General features: G+C 40.3%; 1 protein-coding gene across 3 annotated transcripts in view; it reads left to right on the forward strand.

Moving 5' to 3' along the window:
• The first annotated feature begins 5,542 nt into the window (after nucleotides 1-5,542).
• Nucleotides 5,543-20,541, forward strand: part of LOC119732260 (lysine-specific demethylase 5A-like) — a 45,827-nt gene continuing 30,828 nt past the window's right edge. For 2 of the 3 annotated variants that reach the window (XM_038205710.1, XM_038205711.1), the window contains exons 1-10: nucleotides 5,543-5,904; nucleotides 14,364-14,441; nucleotides 15,153-15,212; nucleotides 15,639-15,701; nucleotides 16,302-16,370; nucleotides 17,325-17,432; nucleotides 18,202-18,324; nucleotides 18,718-18,832; nucleotides 19,318-19,475; nucleotides 19,901-20,059. In XM_038205710.1, coding sequence (XP_038061638.1) covers nucleotides 5,758-5,904; nucleotides 14,364-14,441; nucleotides 15,153-15,212; nucleotides 15,639-15,701; nucleotides 16,302-16,370; nucleotides 17,325-17,432; nucleotides 18,202-18,324; nucleotides 18,718-18,832; nucleotides 19,318-19,475; nucleotides 19,901-20,059 — 1,080 coding nt within the window. In that variant the 5' untranslated portion in view covers nucleotides 5,543-5,757. The remainder of the gene's footprint in view (nucleotides 5,905-14,363; nucleotides 14,442-15,152; nucleotides 15,213-15,638; nucleotides 15,702-16,301; nucleotides 16,371-17,324; nucleotides 17,433-18,201; nucleotides 18,325-18,717; nucleotides 18,833-19,317; nucleotides 19,476-19,900; nucleotides 20,060-20,541) is intronic. The other variant, XM_038205712.1, reaches the window with a different exon arrangement.

Below are 20,541 nucleotides of genomic sequence, written 5' to 3' on the forward strand. Positions count from 1 at the left end.
TCCGACACCTCATAAGTCCGAAATTTCGGACTTATGGCGTCGGACTAATGAGGCATAACATTTATTTATTCCGCCTCATAGGTCCGACGCCTCATAAGTCCGACGTCGGAAAAACGAGGGGTTTAATCAGTGTCGGACTTACGAGGCGTCGGGGTTATGAGGTGTCGGACCTATGAGGCGTCGGACTTATGAGGCGTCGGACCTCATGAGGCGTCGGACTTATGGGCCTTTATTTTGTTTTGGGGGATGCGATTTTGTCGGACTTATAAGGCGTCGGACCTATGAGGCGTCGGACTTATGAGCAGACCCCTAGTCCGCAACTCTTTTATTCTATAAAATCAAAGCATTTTAGGGTGTTTTTTTTCACAGAAGATCCCTAAAAGTTAAGTGACTTAACTACCAAAAAGAAGCCAACAAAATCAATTTCTGTTGGTTTAGCAATTCGATTATTATCGATAACATGGCGTTATATGGCACATAAAAAATGAATTTAAATACAATTGCATTTGGAAATGTCCTAACTGTGCACTATTGAAACATTTTTCAGTACCCTTACATTAGGGTGTAGGTCACCATAGTATTATGCTACCATATCAAAATATTACAATTAAAATTGAGCAATCAAATATCTAGACGGATATATTTCGGTAATTCTCGTTACGGTAACTCGCGCTACAGTTTGTCCTCGCATTATTTTGGTGCAAGTTAGGCCTAACACATAAACTATTCAAACAAAAATAACTCTTTGTTCGTAGATAATGAACCTTTTCCTGCATTTAAAAACAAAAACCTTACAATACCACTTGCACTTTTTGCAAGTGAAAACGAGATGCCTAAAGTAATGAGTAAAATCCATAATTTTAGCCCCACCCCACCCCAAACATAACGATTTTTTTTTTTGACAAATTAGATTGATACCACCGAGTTTGAGGTGTGCTGCTTGTAGTCTTGATGATTTCATAATACATTTTTCACTTCAAGTTCAGCCGTGTCCATTTTGCCAAATTGCCCACAGAAGGATTCATAAGATGAAATTTGCGTTAGGGTGACCAATATTGGGTCCGTTGCCCTTCACCGACGTATAAACACTGTATAATCAGTGTGTTACCTCCCGAGTGAAAGTTGGAAAATATCACTCGGGTGGGACTCAAACCCGCGTCCTCCCGCTTACAATAGTGCAGACGTAATTACTAATCGACCACCGAGCTTGCGGGACTGCCGGTCGGGGGGGGGGGGGGGGTCCGGTAAGTCCGACGCCTCGATAGGTCCGACGCCTCATAAGTCTGACGACGCCTCATAGCTCCGACGCCCCATAGCTCCGACGAATTAGCAGTACCCCAAAAAAAAATGCCACCCTGTCCCTTCCCGGGCTTCATACTATGAAGCCCGGGAAGGGACAGGGTGGAATTTTTTTTGGGGTAATTAAATTGCTATAATTCGTTCCCACGAATTGCTTTTTCGTTCGCACGATTTCCTAATTCGTGGGAACGAATTGCTAACTCGTGCATCCGGGAACGCGTTACTATGAAGCCCGGGAAGGGACTGACAGGGTGGTTTTTTTTTTTGTAATTTGCTGATTCGTTCCCACGAATTACTAATCCGGTCGCACGAATTGCTAATTCGTGCGCACGAATTACTATGATTCGTGCGCACGACTTGCTCACTCGTTCGCACGAATTGCTATTTCGTTCGCACGAATTGCTATTTCGTTCCCACGAATTGCTAATTCGTTTCCACGAATTGCTAATTCGTTCCCACGAATTACCAACTCGTTTCCACGAATTACTAAAGCGTTTCCGGATGCACGAGTTAGCAATTCGTTCCCACGAATTAGGAAATCGTGCGAACAAAATAGTAATTCGTGGAACGAATTAACAATTCGTGCGAACGAAATAACAATTCGTGCGAACGAAATAGCAATTCGTGCGAACGAAATAGCAATTCGTGCGAACGAAATAACAATTCGTGCGAACGAAATAGCAATTCGTGCGAACGAGGTAGCAATTCGTGCGAACGGATTAGTAATTCGTGGGAATGAGTTAGCAATTCGTGGGAACGAATTAGCAAATTAAAAAAAAAATGCCACCCTGTCCCTTCCCGGGCTTCATATTAGTTCGTTCGTTCGATGTATCATTCAAAAGGAGCAATTAAAAGGGAAAATAGCAATGAATGATAATAAGAAGAAACATAAAAGACGCTTGGACATTATATCTTTAATTAACGTTAGACATTCAAGAGTTTTGGTTTCCCTCTTCCATCTTTTGACAGACCCGACATTCTTCAGTTTCCTTGCTTCCAGAGGTTCTCGATGCAACTATTGATGAGAGAAAGGGGCGTGTTTGTGTTCCCTGCGATCATCAGCATTTTCTGAATGAATTTCGGGTAGTAGATCTTTTCCCGTAGATCCCCAACTGAGTATACAGTGTTTATACGTCGGTGGAGGGCAAAACCTGGGTGTCGGACGCCTCGCCCCATTTCCACTTCGCCCCTTTGTCACTTCGCCCCTAACCACCTCGCCCCATCCCCACTTCGCCCCCACCCCCATACGCCATTGGTTGGTTTCATCACGGACCGTCTGCTTTCATGAATATGACGTTATAATGTTGGAATTCCGAACTATCTGAGCCACAGGTGCATGCTGCATGGCTGTGTGTCCATTATCACATTCCAACCTGGTTGCCTAGAAATACTGTTGCTAGGAGACTCCCTTGTGATGCCTGGATGGGAGCTGCCGGTTGCGTAGCCAGAAATCTTGTATGTGATTATTTTTCTCGCAGCATGCAGAAAACTAGTTGCTCAAGAATGCTGCCGCTTTTGGGAAATTTGTGCAGGCAAAGTTTTTCACATTTTGGAATTAAAATGCAGTTTGCATTTCCGTTGAATAAACGTTTTTTTTTTAAAGAAAATCGGAGCTTAAAAAAAAAGCTCATTCGACTGACACTAAGCAGATATTAGTCAATGATTTTCGCTGCAGCAATTAGTGAATCTTTTGGGATTGTTTTTGCCAATTAAATAGACAGATTTTTTTTTTACATGTAACTGCTGGGGCGAAGTGGGGACGGGGCGAAATGGGGATGGGGCGAAGGGGGGATGGGGCGAAGTGGGGATGGGGCGAAGTGGAGATGGGGCGAAGTAGTTAGGGGCGAAGTGGTTAGGGGCGAAGTGGAAATGGGGCGAAGTGTCCGACATTCGCAAAACCTAATATTAAAATATCATTATTACCCCGACCCAAATTCCATCTCAAGAATAGATGAATTGATTAATATAAAAGATTCCAAAAAAGAGATCCCTTTTCTCTAAATTGCTGGTTATTTTTCTAGCAATAGGGCCTACAAAGGTTATTCGCTTGTGAATGAGACTTCCAAAGCAAAAAAATCGGCCCATGTTTGGTTATGAATTCTTACTTTACAAATTCAAATTGCTGGCTGACAGCTGACAATAATTTCGTTCCGGCGAAGTAGGCTGCTGGTCCCGCCCCACAATCATCATCGATATGAGTTACTACTGACCGGTAGCCAGTCTGCTCGCAAAGCAGATCTGTGTGCCCCCCCCCCCCCGAAAAAAAACCCCACCCTTTTTTTCAGGGGGTTGCAGACGTCCAAAAGGAAAATAAAAGATTTCTGGTTGGAATAAAACAACAAAGTTGACAAGTCATGGACAAAAAAAGGGATTTTGTCGAAGAGCACACACGCAACGCACCGTACATCCGCCAGTTGGAAAACTGAGTGAAAGGGAATGTGAGTGAAATCAATGCCTGATGTTACAATTGACAACTCCCGATGACAACTTCCGATGAGCGATTTTCAAACAGTACCGATGTTCTTGCATTATAGGAATTTCGAACAAAGAATTTAGGGGTGATTTCTACAGGACTCATCCTGTTCTCACACTGAGCAGCGCCCCCTATCGGCTTTCAAACTGTTATTTCTCCTGTCTTGTAGGCGCGCCTACAGCCCAGGATTTAGAAAGTCTCTCTTTTCAGTGAAATTCAGTAGTAATTCATTTGAAAGCAATTTTAAACAATATGATTAATAAAACTGCCGTCAAAAATACCGTATCGCCCAATTTTACAATTGATGCATATCAACTAGAAATCAAGTCAGACGATTAATAAAGTACCGTTGTTTGAACAGGAACATACAGCGCGTGCAGACCACTGACTTTAATTTTGATTACCACGGTATGACTAGAGGCGTAGCCAGCCCTTTTTTAAGGGGGGGGGGAGGGTATTTTCATTGTTGAAAAGGTGCCCTTTTTATAAGAAAAAATATCAACTATCGGTTGTTAGTAACGAATTTCACGCGTGGGCCTCCCCGAAAAAGTGTGCATGGTCGTCCGCGCTGACAGATGGTACCAACCCCCGCCCCTCTCCCCCCTATATGATTTGGCGGAGGCCATGTGTCCAGAAAAAGAAAAAAAATGTGTGTCTATCTAAATCAAAAGGTCTTATTTTTCCCTTTGTGGACGTTTGCAACCCTATGACAAAAAGTGTTTTTGTTTTGGGAACAATCAGCTCTTTTATTCGAGCAGACTGAACTGGCTCCCGGTCCGCACATTATCAACACTGATTGTGGGACGGGAACCAGCCTACCCCGCGAGAACGGAATGTCTTTCTGGCACTGCAGCCAATATTTCGAAATTGTAAAGTAATAATTCAGTGACTAAATTACATGGGCCTATTCTTATATTTCTTTGGTCGATGTCTCATTCAAAAGTGAATCATGTTTGTATTGCTAAAACAATAGCAATTTAGGAAAGGAATCTATTTTTTTTTCGGGATGATGAAACTCGAAAATAGCACGGGGAACACAGAATTAATTCGCTTTTAACATTTAAAAATAGCAAATTTATTGCCTTCCCAAATTTTGAGCGGGTGCACACGGGGTGGCACATGCCTGGGGGGGGGGGGGGGGGGGGGGGGCACCCCCCCCCACGCGCGTCCCCCCCCCCCCCCGCCCTCACACCCCCCTTTCAGCTTTATAGTTACATCATAGAGCTAGGACCCTATGGTTACATCAGTTGTCTTGGATTCAACCGAATTTACTTGGCTAGGGCTTAACGGCTGAAGCCACATCCCATACTCTACACACGTACGTCCTGCATGCCTAGCCGTAGCCACATCCCATACACACGTACGTACGACCTGCATGCCTAGCCTAGCCGTAGCCAAGTATTATTATAAGGGTGCTCAGAAAATGTCCACTGGTTGCAATCCTACTCGTGATAATAAATATACCTGCCGGGCACCCGTGAGAGCATGACCGCAGCGCTCCCAGCTGTTTGACCCCTGAATGCCGTAACTATTTTCAAAGCTAAATTTGTGTCGACGATATTGAATTTTAAATATCACTCCGAGTCTTCACAAGAATAAACAATCTGGTGCGCGATCAATTGGTTAATTTCTTGCACTTTCACGTTTCTGATTTTAAAGTAATTTCTTGTTGTTAATAACAGCTAGAAACGAGCCGTAAACAACATTTATGATACAAATGAAAGCACTAATTAACGGTCGCTCTTGTTCAGAATTGCACAGCGTAAAGAGGTCCTACGTGCGATCGCGAGCGATCCGCTCGTCCTATAGAAGCCCCGTGTGTTAATGTTATGAATGCAAAGTCTGTGAACTGTGGCATACCCAGTTCTGCATTAGAAAAACAGTGGATTGTCGTATGCTGGGCAAACACTGGGGAAATTTCACTAGATACCTCATTTCTCAGGCTTGGAAACATTCTGTATTTTTGATGTGGTAAATGGCATACAATGCTTGAGCAGGAGCCATTTGTCCCTCCACCGGAGGCTCCAGTCTTTGAGCCGACGGAGGAGGAATTCGCCGATCCACTCGGCTACATCGCAAAGATTCGACCCATTGCGGAGAAGAGTGGCATTTGTAAAATCAGGCCTCCTTCGGTGAGACTAATTTTTAAAGTCATTTTTCTCCTTGAATTATTCAATGTTATCTCATGGAACTGTTTTACATTTTTCCGCATTTACTTCATCTACCTCGCCGATGTTTTTGTGGCGTGATTTCTAAACTTATTTGGAAGTAATGTGGAAATATGTGAAGAGTTGACGACGTGAGAATTCACATTTCCTGACAAAAACACCGGGTTGTTGGGTAAGCGAACGTACGTGTGTCGCACGAGATTTTCATTGTGTTCCACGTTGACAAGACATTCTCACTATAGGCGTGTACCTTACATGCCATACTAGTTGAAGCTTGGTTGAAGTATTATTGGCATCTATTTTTTAATCCATGGCCAATGAGCATCTGTCATCAGTTTCAAATGAGTAACAATCCTTTCAATTAATCAGGCGAACAACTAATTGTGTAATTCAAATATCAATTATATATTTTTACAATTCAAAAACATCAATTATATATTTTTTTACTGTTCGTTTCAATAAGCACTTTCTCAGAAATATGCGTCATCTTGTTCACGGGGCAAAAAGAACATTCGTTGCTAGACACTGGCGCATTTTGGAACAAAGGCATGATGACTTTGAAGCGTAAAAGTTTTCGATTGAAGATGCGTACACAGCAACGCACGTAAATTGGCTCGTAAGCAAGATGGTGCCTATTATTATTAGGTCTTCTAGTATTACCGAAATACCGTGAAAGTGCTTATTCCCCATGGGATAAAATTCAGCGTTCATTTTCTTTATTTGTTCATTGGAGGTCATATCATTTGCTCTAGTGAAATGTTGTCTTCAATATTTCTCCTGACAAATTGTAATACAAACAAGACAAACAAATTGTGGAAGAGGACTAAAAACTTTGTCCAACTGCCTCTGCCGTGATACTCTTCTTTTACGACCTGTGCAATAATGCATGTAATCATAGCTTGCTGTCTGATGCCGTGTTTACATCATTATTGTGACTTTGTATTCAGAAGTTGGGATTATGCAACTTCAACAGATCAGAGAAAATTTGAAGCTTGATAAAAGAGGGCCCAGAATCAGAGAGAAAATGCAAATTAATTAATTATGTGTGACTCCCCCAAAACTGGACATAACTAATAGAACTAGTAATATCTCGCATATTTTGCTTCCAAATAAATTGTAAATTGTCTTCATCTTATTGTGTAAGTCTTCTTGATTACTATTATTATTAAATTTGGTCAACAACTGGTGCTTGTTTTTGTAAAGTAGAAAAGCCACCTTCGAACAATTCTGAACCTATGGAATGTTGACAATATTTTTGAAAAATGCTGAATTAGATTTTACTGAGGTATATGCACAGTTTACAAGTAGGCCTAAATCAGATCTCACATGATGTCTTTTGAGAGTCACGAACATAAGAGCCGTACCGTAGGAGCACGTTGTTATGTCATACTTGTGTTTGGATTGTTTTTCAGTGCCAACAATTATTGTTTCAAATTAATTGCATTGCTGATCATTATTGGATGACATGGTGATAAATGTGAGAGCTAATTTTCAAAGTTAATGGCGGTAAGATGCTTGCACATTGACCTGAAAGTGCCCTGTTGTATCATGTAGTCTCTTTTGTATTACAGAAATAGCAAACCTTCAGAAAATGCTTCCTTTGGAACACCTTTCCCTCATCCTTTTTTGGTCATTTTATTTGTACAGTGAGTGTGTACAGGTACACCTAATCTGTATAATTTTTAGTTTTCCACCGTGTTCCATATGGTTCAATTTTATGGTACTCCCTCATGAATCAGCTCCCTGACTGTTAAACAAATTATACGATTAAACATATGAAGAGAGCTTTTTAAAATGCTGCTATCATTCTTTTTCCATCTATTTGAGGCAAAGCTCCCTTTTTCCCCTCAGTTGTCTAAGGCCAAGTAAAAAAACAAACATGTTTAGCGTCCTGCCTTTTTGAAAAAAAAAAGAATTAGGAGTCCTCCAACCTCGTCCCCAGGGTGTCGAACAGTACGCACTCATCACTACCTGCTCTCTCACCCTGGTATTGGATCATTTGCATGTGCAAGATTTTTGAACACGTATGCAAATGAGGAATAGTCTGGTGCCAGGATATGCGTTACATAAGCGTTTGTTTTTGTATGCGGTGTCTGGGGTAAAAACAGAGTCAATTCGTTGCAGCGCGAGCACGGCGTGAGTTACAAAAACACGATTTTTTTACATTAAACTGTTACTCAAAGCAAATCCTCAAACAATGGGCCGATCCATTTAGACTCGCCCAATGGTACCGGTAGTTTGACCAATCACAGCTGTGATTAATGTCCGACATGCATCCACAAAGATCCCACATGGGTGCATGCGTGCATGACGCACATGTATTTCGAACATACAATGTGGCACTGGAGTGGCGACATGTATAAGTTACTCACGTGCGCAGTGGGCGGGGCCAAATGGATCGGTCTGTTGGTTGAGTAGGATTTTAAAGGGGGGGGGGGGGTATTCAGACGCTGTTAGTTTCTTCTAAGGGGCTCGGTGTCTCAAATAAACAATTTTGTTTTTAAAGCTACAGTCCATCATTTGCAGCTATCCAAAAAGTAACTGAGGTAATTATTGTTGAAAACATAGTAAGGTATAGTGAGATAGTAAGGGAACTAAACTCCCTGTGAAATTGTTTTCTGGCATGCTGTCATCTGTCATTTTGAAGAAATAAATTTCCATTTTTTATTCGGCAAAGCGCACAAGCGTTGACACGATACACATGCGCGCGCGGTGGTTATTATTCGTCGGATGAGTGCGCGACATCAGTGGCTGCAATTAGCTCAGTGAGAACGTGTCTCAGACGCTGAATTCAGGCCCAATTCAAAACATGATTCAGCAACTTTTGATTTGAAATCGAGGTCCTAGAGTATTGTTTTTCTCATAATATACCAGCTGAAATTTCTTCAGGTTAGTTGTTCAGCACCCTTCTTTAGATTTTGAGCATGTGTGTTGCTTCGAACGACCAAAATGCACAAATAACAAATTGTGGACTGTACAAAGAAAGCGCTATTGGTTTCTGCACTGTGATGGATTTTGAGGGTTCAGAAAAGTTCTTGGCAAAAAGCCAGATGATTAGGAATACATACCGGTAAGAGCAAAACAGGCGTATGCAAAGTTACTGCTGAATATCTCCTGTATCATGTGGACTGCTTGCTACCGGTACCAGAAAATTGGTGAAATGTGCTAAATGGGAAGGTATAATACATACGTGTATGTCTAACATCTACAGGAAAAAGGTTGCAAAACCCTTAGTTTACATCTAATGCGGCAGCAGTTTTTAGCTGAATTTCAAGCATCAAATTTTGAGCAGGACCGTCACTGTCAACAAAAGACAGGTGCCACATTAAATTGTATTAAATTCACGGTGAGTGTGAGATACACTGTGAGGGGTCCCATGCTAACTTCAGATTATGATATAGCGCACATGAAGAACATGTGCCTGACTGTGTATGATAAGTTGCACAACCACTCAACTTTTGAGGACCAACATTTTGTACCCTCAAAATTCCTTTGCACACTGTAATTTTACATGAAATTCCAAACAGCAAATGTCCAGGGCATACATAATATATTATTTTGTGAATATTCACATTCTCTACTTGTGTGTTTTCAAGCCAAAATGGGCACTTTCTCTTGAAAGTGCTCCAATGGGTAAGTCAAACTGCATAGATTGTGCACAGTCTTCCCGCACCACAGGCTACCATGTTCATATGGTTGTCTGATTGCATACATGTACATTGTACACACTAGCCCCAATGTGGCCAATTTACTGGACTACCTCCATAAATAAAGGCCACACTTGGAACACGTACCCAAAAATGTAGAACTTTGTCATATTTTTATACTCACATTTAGACTTTGTTTGTACTTGAAGTTTATTTATGCTGAAAAAGCACACTCACCCTCTTTAAAGGGAATGTACATCATTGGTTTTTGCTTTAATTTTCAGAAATGAACTATTTGAGGGGTTAGTATAATAGATCAAATTATTGTTGCACTGACATGTTAAAAGTTTTGTGTTCGAAAATGCTGGAAAAACCAAAAAAACAAAAAATGTTCAAGTAGTCTGGCTCCCTGACTCCACTGAAAATTAAATGGATCAATTTATAGATGCCGGAAAATTGTACGGTAAGGGAACCAGTCTAGCTGGCCTGCCCCCATTCATGAACATGCAACCAATAGCAAACAAAACTTGGACTGAAAAAAAAGGTAAATTTGGAGCAGCAGTTGAAAAATAAATAGGTTTTTCCAACGGTGGTCGGCCGACCACCGTTGGAAATGTATACAAAAATACCATTTACTTGAAAATGACTTCACACCAGGTGCCATAATTTTACAGGATGTTTTAGACTGTCATTTACCAACATCCTGTAAAGTATTTCATAAAAACTTGGTAGTTTTATTTTTGGATGCTTGCAAATGTTGTATTTTCCCTTTAAAGCGATAGAAAATTAATCCCCCCTTTTTCCGACGTCTATTTTTCATGTAATCATGTGCAAAATGAACCTGGAAATATAGACGTCTGAAAAAGGGGGATAGCTGCCAACTAGTACGATTTTTTCGTAATTATTACGAATTGTTCGTTAAATTACGAAAATACGATTTGCCACTAAAACATTACGAATTTCTTATTTTCTACCTAACGAAAAAAAAAAAATGTAAAGTATCGTTTTTGACCGAAAACTTCTGGCGAAATGTCGTGATAATGGATGGACAGGTGACAAGTCTAATAAGAATGCAGTCAAGCACCTGATAGACATCAATGCAGTGTGCGCAGTGGAGTACTTGAGGACCAGACTAAAAATATTTTTCAATGGTGTGTTATTTGTGTGCATCTCGTGGATGTGTGGGTGTGTGTACTGTATGTGAGTACTTTTCAGTGACGATCGTGAGCACATTTAGTCGCTTATTGCCGGGATGAGACCCATCAGTGCGAGATTTTAATCATGGAATTTAATAAGAGTATGGTTGGAATAATTTGTAATAGAGTTTGAGTTTGTCACAACGGACAGAAAAGATAAATCAGCATGCGTTTGCAAGGTATGTTGGCGGGATATTTCTATTGCATACGGTGGCCATAGATCATTGTGTGTAAAAACATGATACGAACTCGAAACTCAACATCGATAGCATGCATCTCCAAAAAAATATGTGCACATGTTATTGATGTTATTATTTATTTGACTTCAACAAACAAATACAGACATTAAAAAAAAATTAATTAAAAAAAAAAAAAAAAAAAAATATATATATATATATATATATTTTTTTTTAAATTATCTTTTGGCCTACAGTACATTATTATTCACAACGAGAAGGGTATGCACATGTATGTGTACATGTAAACCATGTACCTGTACTCGATGTTGGTAAAGCTTGTGATAAAACGAGAAGTTGAAAATGACCGCGCGGGTTGATTACTAATTGGGATTTTGAAATGTTGGCAGCTATGGATTAAGTTTCTTTTGCTTTAACCCTAACTCCTGGGGCTCTTTTACTAGAAAGTATCCTGAATCTGCCAAAATCCACCAATTTTGTCGTGCAAAAAATGCTGGTATCCTGAATCCATCAGAATCCCCCAGTGTAGATTCTGGAGGTATCCTGAATCCGCCAGAATCCACCAGCAAAAGTCTTGATGGATTCTGGCGGATTCAGGATACCATGGTGGCATAAAAAAAATACAGCATGTTTTTCCATAGAGTCTTCAAAATCCAACACCTAAATTTCTGGTGGATTTTGAAGGATTCAGGATACCATGCTCGCATGAAAATTGTGATGTGTGTTGTTGCATAGGATCCATCAAAATACACCAATGCATGGCGACCCCAGCATGGATCAGTACCGAAGTGAATACGTCTCGCGCACAAAATTTGTGTGAAAGACATTAGCGCATGTTTCAGCCCGTAAACCATATAGAATGAAAAGACTAGATCGGCAGCGCGTCCACACACGCCCAGTCACTGTGCGATAAATCTCTGCCATTTTGGTTGTCTCTCATAGACGCACAACAAATTAACGTAAAGTAATGGAGCTAAATGTATCTTTCCTCCAGCACGTGACCTAGCTCAACACGCGCGAAGCAAGAAATGCGCACCGAGTATTTACGCGATGCGCACACATAATTATTAGCGATGCACATGGTGTTCTTTGCGCGTAAACGGCGTTGCGTTCGTCACGTTTTCGCGCATTATTTGTATCTTTCCTCCAGCACGTGACCCTCCATGCAAGTCCACCCAGTACATGTGTGTACATGTTTGTACAGTATGTGACAGACTTGGCAGGGCTAGTGCCAGCAGTATTTACTTGACCACAAACATTGCAAAAGAGTTAAACTGTTGAGATCCTGAATCCATCAAAGTCCCCCAATAGCTCAAAATGGAGGTATCCTGAATCCATCAAAATCCGCCAGTTCCGCTAGGCTTTGAATCCTGAGTCCATCAAAATCCCCCAGTTTGTTCAATATGGAGGTATCCTGAATCCGCCGAAATCCCCCGAAACAGGGGGGTGGATTTTGATGGATTTAGGTACGTTAGGGTTAAAGAGGGTGAGTGTGATTCTAGTTCTAAAGCATAGATATACAAATGTACTACAAAGTCTAAATGTGAAAATAAAAACTTGATAATGTTCTGCATTTTCGGGTGCATGTTCCAAGTGTGGCCTTTATTTACGGAGGTAGTCCAGTAAATTGGCCACATTTATGGGGCTATGTACACACATGCTCATAGATGTCTTCACTGTGTCAGGCAATCTTGTTTTGTATGCAGGTGCCTGTAAGGCTGTAGCCAAATGTCAGTGCCAGAGTGCTGACTGATCAGACGCGCATCTTACTTTGTACATTGTACTAAGAGAACGTTGGCAAATCCCGCCACACACACTACAAGCAGCGAATAATGCCAACAAATTATAATCCACAGCTGACAATTTCAGACAAGTGCTGCATGTAATGATACCAAGCAGGCGACAATGCAATGTGTGAAATCAGACACTTATAAGCTGCCATGGTAATGAGACATGTGCGTCTCAAGCACAGGTTCATGTATGGCACAGAGTATGCATTCACAAACCTATAACGTCGTAGCATGAGTGCAGGGTGACAGCAGCATCAATGTTCAATGCTTTTCCAGACAACTGAGGGTGTTGTTGCTGTGATGTCATTTGGGGGTTTTCCATTGAAATTGTGAACCCAAAAATTTGTTCATTGAAAACATTTGTGAGAAATGTTTGCACAACGAATCATCGAAGAAAAGAAAATTTACGACAACAAGGTATCCCCAATTCTGCACAAATAGCTGTAACAACGCGGTTTCTGCTTGGAATGACTTTACACAAATGACCTATTACCATTTGTGAGTTGGCCATGCCCCTTAGACAACCCTATGGAAGTTTTGTATGTTAAGTTCTGTTTGTCTCAGATTTTGCGTCCATTTGTACATCATGTAATTGGACAATATTTCGCAAACTGCATTGACACGATAGGTCAATTGCTAATGAATATTGAAATTTGCATTAGTATAAAAACAAATGGGCACCAAAATACCATGAAATGGGACACAAAGGTGCATTTCTAGGGATTGCCTAAAAAACATTATTGCATGGGCCCCTTTAAATATAACATCCTAAATCCTCCAATTTTAATAATATTTGTATTTCTGTGAAGCACCTTGAGCGTCAATTTTGACAGATTTGGCGCTATACAAGAATTTATCATTATTATTTTATTATTTTTCATATACCCTTGGGACTTGAGGTTTGAATCAAATGTTAACTTCTGTTAATGATCTTGTCGTGGGTATGATGTACGGTAATGTGCATAACTATAAACATGATAATCATTAAGTTGCACTTGTTCTGTCCCATTCGAATGAATGGATTAATTGTTATGATTTCAAAAAAATCACATTAAAAGTAAAGCCCTTCGTAAACATTTACATGGTGCTTTTCAAGCAGTCAAGGTTGAATATTTATCACTTCATTGAATCAACTTGAAATGTAAGTTTTAAAGCCCGTAATAATACCCTTCTTTTTTTCTCCATTGCAAAAGTCCTAAGTAGTTTCACGGGCTGCACGCATGCCACATGTACAATGTACTACTGTAGTACATATACATGTATGAAAATGTACATGTATGTACATGTACATGTCACTATACACTCTAGTTGCATCACCCAGTTCTACCACTGTGCACATATGTTCATTATGTCTGATCAGCCAGACTGTGTGTACACTATTTTCACCTTTTTTTGTTGAGATTTGCTCCCTTATCTTCACCAATTATTAGCTGTACAATGACATTTGACATTTCATGTCTTATATCGATCTGTTGCAGGAACATGTACACACTTGACCTTGACAAGTCCAGGAAAATGGAAAAAGAAACATTAAATTTTGAAAATAATAAACACTAAATGTTTGTTTCCTTTTGTTTACTTTGATGACTCCAGGATTGGCAGCCCCCATTTGCTGTTGATGTTGACATGTTCAAGTTTACACCAAGAATCCAGAGGTTGAATGAACTTGAGGTAAATGTGGAAACAGCTTTGCCTTTGTTGTTATGTTGCATGTAGCAAGTTTTTAAATCACACAATATTTCCAGTGGATTTCTCGTTTCATACAGTTATGTTTGACACTACTGGGAATAAGCCAGTCCAAATTGTATTTAAGTTCAAATGTGTGTCAAAACATGCACAGGACATCAGCTCAAGAACTTCTGAATACCAGATACCCGAAAGCAAAAGTGACAGTGAAATTGGACCCCTTTGTTGCATGGTTAGATAGTTACGTTTAGTAGAACAACACAGCATTTAACATGGCTTCTCAGGAATATGAAATTTAAAAAAAAATATACCTCGTACTCATTCATGAGCGAGAGCGGAATTCTTACTGGTCCATTCACCAGCATGTGTCGGAGGCTAGTTTTGTTATTTACTAAGCGCGCACATGAGGATTCATGCACAGGGTAAATGTGCATGTAACGTGGCGATGGTGTGCTACACATGCACTTTTCTAATTACATCGTACCCATGGAACTATCGTACAGGGTTAGTGCGCATATGTGCAGAAAATGCCTCAGCTACATGAAAATAAGGTAGAGTAAAAAGCATATTGTTTGTGACATAAACGCTCCTTTGGTATTTGAAATTGACAAACTAGTTACCAAGGGGAGCTAATATCGATTATCCACCCTCAAACCATGTAATATTGGTTTAATATATATTTTGTCCTTTTTCCAGGCCAAGACTCGCATCAAGCTGAACTTCCTTGATCAGATTGCAAAGTACTGGGAGCTTCAGGTTGGTGATTTTTATTTAGTTCGTAAGATATGTTACCCACCATAGTTAGACCAGGCTAAAGTACGTCATCTTGATTGTTGGAACTTTGAGATTCAGCTGCTAGGTTTGGTTTCTATATTGGAACTTATCAGACATACATTTTTGTGGTTGAAACCTATGACGGTTGTGGACAATAAGATGTGTGAATACTGCGATATATATGTGCTGTAATTTCACTGATAAAGGCTGATAAGTCTGATGCTTGTGTGGTGACTCGAGTCTGGATTGGGGATGGGGATGGTTGGTCACATTCAAGATAAGGTATAACCGGGTTTGATGCACAACTGAGGCAGTCATATGCATCTAGATTATAATGACAAATGATTTCAAAGAAGCTTTCAAGTAGCCTTTTTTTACATCAGAATTTGATATGTGTTTTGCCCACAGGGTTGCCGCTTGAGAATTCCCAATTGTTATGGCAAGTCGTTGGATCTGTTCAACTTGTTCAGGGTAAGTCAGTGGACTTGTTAGGTAGGTGGGTGACTGTAAAAACAATCTTGTTTGATTATAGTGTCACATACATGAACATGTATATTAACCAATATTAAGATGGTTTCATTTCAACATGTTTTGGCCTATTCATGGTTATGTTTGATAAATGACAGTGTTACAGAATATTTGTCTGCTTTTGGAAATCATAGTTACAAAAGGATTCCTAATAATACAGTTTAAAAGAAAATGGTTTAGCTAACTTGATATTCACATTAATCTTCAAGCAAACTTGAATCCTCAATCTGGATTGGTCGATCCATTGCAACAAACCGGGCTACATTATTCCACGGTCCATACCTCACTCTGCGTATTACGCTGTTTGAAGATGCGTGGGCCATTCCCGTTTCACGCACCAAATTTGGATTGCCGTGTTATAAGGTGAATGTATATCACACTGCAAAACACTCTTAAAAACATTTTACTTGTATTCATCATAATAACATATCATTTTGAGCTGGCCCACGCCACGACGTTCTGGATGATGAAGTATTTACTTTGTTTGATGATTAAATGACTATTTCATTGAGTGGTTTTACTTGCTTAATTCACCATGGACAGGTTGTACATGAAGAAGGTGGATTTGAGACATGCGTCAGAGAACGAAAATGGAGCAAAGTTGCTGGAACAGTACGTTTTACTTTAAAGAATCTCCAACCCCATTTAATTGATTAATCTATGTGCAGTGATACGTGAAGCACACTGTTATCCATGTGATATATTAAAAGAGAAAATATGGGCTTGAGGGGCAGAAACAGGGAAACGCTATTGTGTAAATGCTGTCATCTTTAATGGGTCTATTATTTCCATTGTGACAAACCAAATATTACTCTCAGGATTTGCATATATGTAGATGTCTGAATCAATCACCAACTTAATCTGTTTATGTGGAGAACTTTAAAACATTTTCAATATCCTTGGGTTGAACAGTGAATATAATAAGGCCCCCCCCCAAAAAAAAAAATGTTGTGTTGCCCTCCTCCGACCGACCCCAAAACCTGGAAATCTTCGGTCGGGTTTCACTTGAAAAAACTAAAATAAAGTTTAACCTTACAGTTAGTGTTTCTTTGTAATGCCAGAATTTTGCATTTTGTTACAAAACGTACATGTCTAAATGGTAGTACAGTTCGAATCGACTGTATTTTGTACTGGTGTGATGTGTGATGTACTGCATACATTATGCACATGTGTACATGCACTGTACCTTGTATCCCATGCATGTACATATACATAGTATAGAAAATAAATAGTTAATGTGAAACAGTGTTCACCGGATTAGTTGTTCGGACATCCGTCCGTCCTTCATGGAGTGTTCTTCTTGCATAGTTTGGCCGTGCATTAATGGTAGCCTAACTATTTTGTGTATGTTGGCAGAGGGAACTGGTAAATGAATGGAATAGGAGAAAGGGTATGCCTATATGTGAACTAAGTACAACCTCTCCCCCCCCCAAAAAAAAAAATCCCCAACCAACCAATCCTCCTTATATTTTTCATGGGAGAGCAACACAAGTTTTCTTGGGGCCTAAGTTGGAGACTTGATGTCAGCTGTGCAACAGATGCTGAAATTGTTTCCATTCTCTTTAGATGGGCTTTGCCTCCAAGGCAGTTGGCTCTCAGTTGATGAAGCACTATGAGCGAATACTGTGGCCGTATGATATCTTCCAGGCAGGAGCCACTCTGGACACCCCTGTGGTAAGACATCTCAACCCTAAATGGGCCAGTTTTTGAGGGGACGATCACACAGTGTGAGGGAGAGGGGGGCGTGAAGCAACCCTGGCGTGAAGCAACAAAATGGAATCAAATTTGGCACACATGTAGAGCAATTCAATCTGAACATATTGAGAGAATTTGATTTTCGTAGGGCACTGTGTTTTGTAATTATTGACTTTGCAAGTGAGCACACTGTTACCATAGCAAGCTGTACTATGCTTGTATAGTATATGGAAAAATGCAATTTCCGTGGTGACCAGCCTCAAATAATGTCGCGAGTGCGGTGACCCCTTAGGTCAATTTTCATAAATTTGATATCAAAACGTGCGCCAGACTTGAAGCTAACAAGTCACGAACGCTCACAGTGAGAAATGCGTGTTTTGCAAAATATTGTTACAAAAGTGCAGGAAGCCCCTCCCTCCCCCCTCCCCCGGCCCTTTTTAGGTCAAGAATCAGACTCAAGACAATGGTTGAAAGACATTTTTTTACACAAGGCTCAAAGATTATCTCAACTTTCATTGTAATTTTATAGCAACTACCTTCACACATGTTTGTCGGGTATGAGCAGTATGTATAAATGGATGATATAATAACTGAACAGATTTCGCTGCCGAAAAATGATTTGGCATTGTCAGTTGAGATAGGATTGTGGGTTCAAAGTTTTGAGTGGTTACCTTGCAGAAAAATCATTTTAATGAGACTCTGGTTAGTAGGTGGGCCTGATAAATTTCTGTTTGATTTTTTATACAAGATACTTCCTGAGGGTGACTCTAAGGATAAAGACTATGTGCCTCATGGTATTGTCTCCCGTCAGGCAGTCAAACCATCTGGTGGAGGGTGCTACAGTAGAAGAGTCAAACGCCAAGCTCCAGAAGTATGTTACTCTCCGTCATACATGTAGATGGCTAGATGCTGTCTCTTGCATTTCCCAGTGTTGGTCTCTGTTATGTTTAATCAGCTCTACAGATCGCTTACAAAAGTCTTTGAATTAGTTGTTCATGTACGGATATTTAGTATTCAGATGCCTGTCATAGGTTTTTGTGAAGGTGTGCTGGCCTTTGATTTCCAGCTTGAAACCACACTTGATTGGATACATGAGACAGCTTATTTACATGTAGCAGCATGCAACTTCCAGCTGCAAGCTCAAACTGAAAAGTGTTCCAAAGCTTTTCTGAACAGTTTGTAACAGCGCTGTTACAGATTGCATGTTTTATACAGAAAGGCTTCATTGTTGTTCAAGGATTCAATTTGTTTTTTTTTGACTCAGGATCCTCTGAACATAGACTTCAGCAATAACCCGGAACTGAAGAAACTTCAGCTGTACGGTCCTGGTCCAAAGTTCCAAGGGTTGGGTCTTGTGGCAGGTGGTGAAAAGAAACCAGGTTAGTAAATCACCCTGGAGACAGGTTGATTTTTGTTGCTACATGCTGTTTCCATGGTGTTTCAAAGCTGTTTTCCTAAATTGGCCTTTTAGTGCACAACTTGTAAAACCTCGCATGATCTTTGGTTATGCAGAATTTAATTGAATTGCGTACATCAATTGCATATTACCGCTTACTGAGAAAGGAAAAAGCTGATCTGCTATAAGTATATTCTGCTCCGCAGCTCACTCATAGCTCTGCTTGATTTGATTGAACCTTGAAATGGAGCTGTTTGTAAAAAATCCGACAGTTTAAATTGTTACCAGGCGAGACAGAGCAAGCCAGAAGAGTGCCCATTGTAGGAATGGTCATCAAGTAAATAAATTACAATAAGATTACTGATACAAAATTCATTAACTTCATGAGGGTTTAATGTTCCGAGAAAAGCTTAGCACACTTGCTTAACAGAAGATGAACAATGCAGGGTCTTGACTTTAATATTTCAGAAGGCACAGTCAAAGAAGAAGAAGCCACCACGAAGCCAGAAAACACTAAGGAATCGGATTCCAAACACAGGCGATCTTCACCTAGAAAACATGAAGAGAAGCCAGCAGGAACAAGCATGACCATGAGAGACCGCTCCAATGTACTCAGTGCAAGCTTTGTAAGTGGAAAAGATCATTTCAATCCGTCTCTTCAAATGTGAATGGAGTATACATGTTGATCTTAAAACCCTGTTTGCTGCATTGAAAATTATGGAAATATTTTATTTTCGTATTAAATGTAGCTGGTAACTAATGAAGTGTTTTGTTTTTTGAAGACAGAAACATTGAAGATTGATTACACATATTAAAGTGGAAACCTCAATGTATTCTGTTTTTACAGCAAGTAGTTGTTTGTGTCAGCTTCTTCAAATCCAGAATGTACTTGTAGTCATTCATGAAATGTGTCTCCCAAAGCATCCAGAACTATTTTAAGATGAATCTTTGACATTTATGACTGAATGAATCTATATGTGATAGTGTGTTGTGTCATCGGTGTCTGTCTGTATGACTAGTAGTCAAGATTCTCCCTTGTTTCTACCCTTAGATTGAGAACTACATGTGTCGTGGTTGTGGGCGTGGTGATGCTGAGGAATGCCTTCTGCTGTGTGATGGATGTGATGACAGCTTCCATACCTTCTGTCTTATTCCTCCTCTCTTTGAGGTGCCAAAGGGAGATTGGCGATGTCCTAAATGCCTTGTCCAGGTATGTGTGCATCACTCCAACCAATAGTGTCTGTCAAAGTTGGTCATGGGTAAGGACCCTATGCAAACTGCCTTTAGCTGAAAGCATCCCTCTGAAGTTACAAATGTTGCTGTCAGTGTCGGAAACCACCCCTGTATGCAGTAATTTGTAAGTGGAAGTAGAACATTGTTGTCTGCTGTGATGTAGTCCATGGTGTTTTGTACGTCTGAGGGGTGCACATATCACCCGGGATGAAGTAGAGGATTTTTTCACTTTCTTACGCCCTATGCATTATCATGGAAAGTCCAATGCTTTGGTCTTCAATAATACGCACATCTGCATTCACTCGCGTGCATCCGCATTGACACGTGCGCTATTGGATACATCACTTATCTTGTGCGAAGTGTCTATACTATCTGTGTTGTGCAAAGCAGTAGAGACGAAAATATTCATAAGTCTCAGAATGTTACGGGGAGAATATAATTGGGATATCAGAAACTAAC

The sequence above is a fragment of the Patiria miniata genome, unplaced genomic scaffold (genome assembly GCF_015706575.1).
Source record: "Patiria miniata isolate m_02_andy unplaced genomic scaffold, ASM1570657v1 HiC_scaffold_24, whole genome shotgun sequence".
Classification (NCBI taxonomy): domain Eukaryota; kingdom Metazoa; phylum Echinodermata; class Asteroidea; order Valvatida; family Asterinidae; genus Patiria; species Patiria miniata.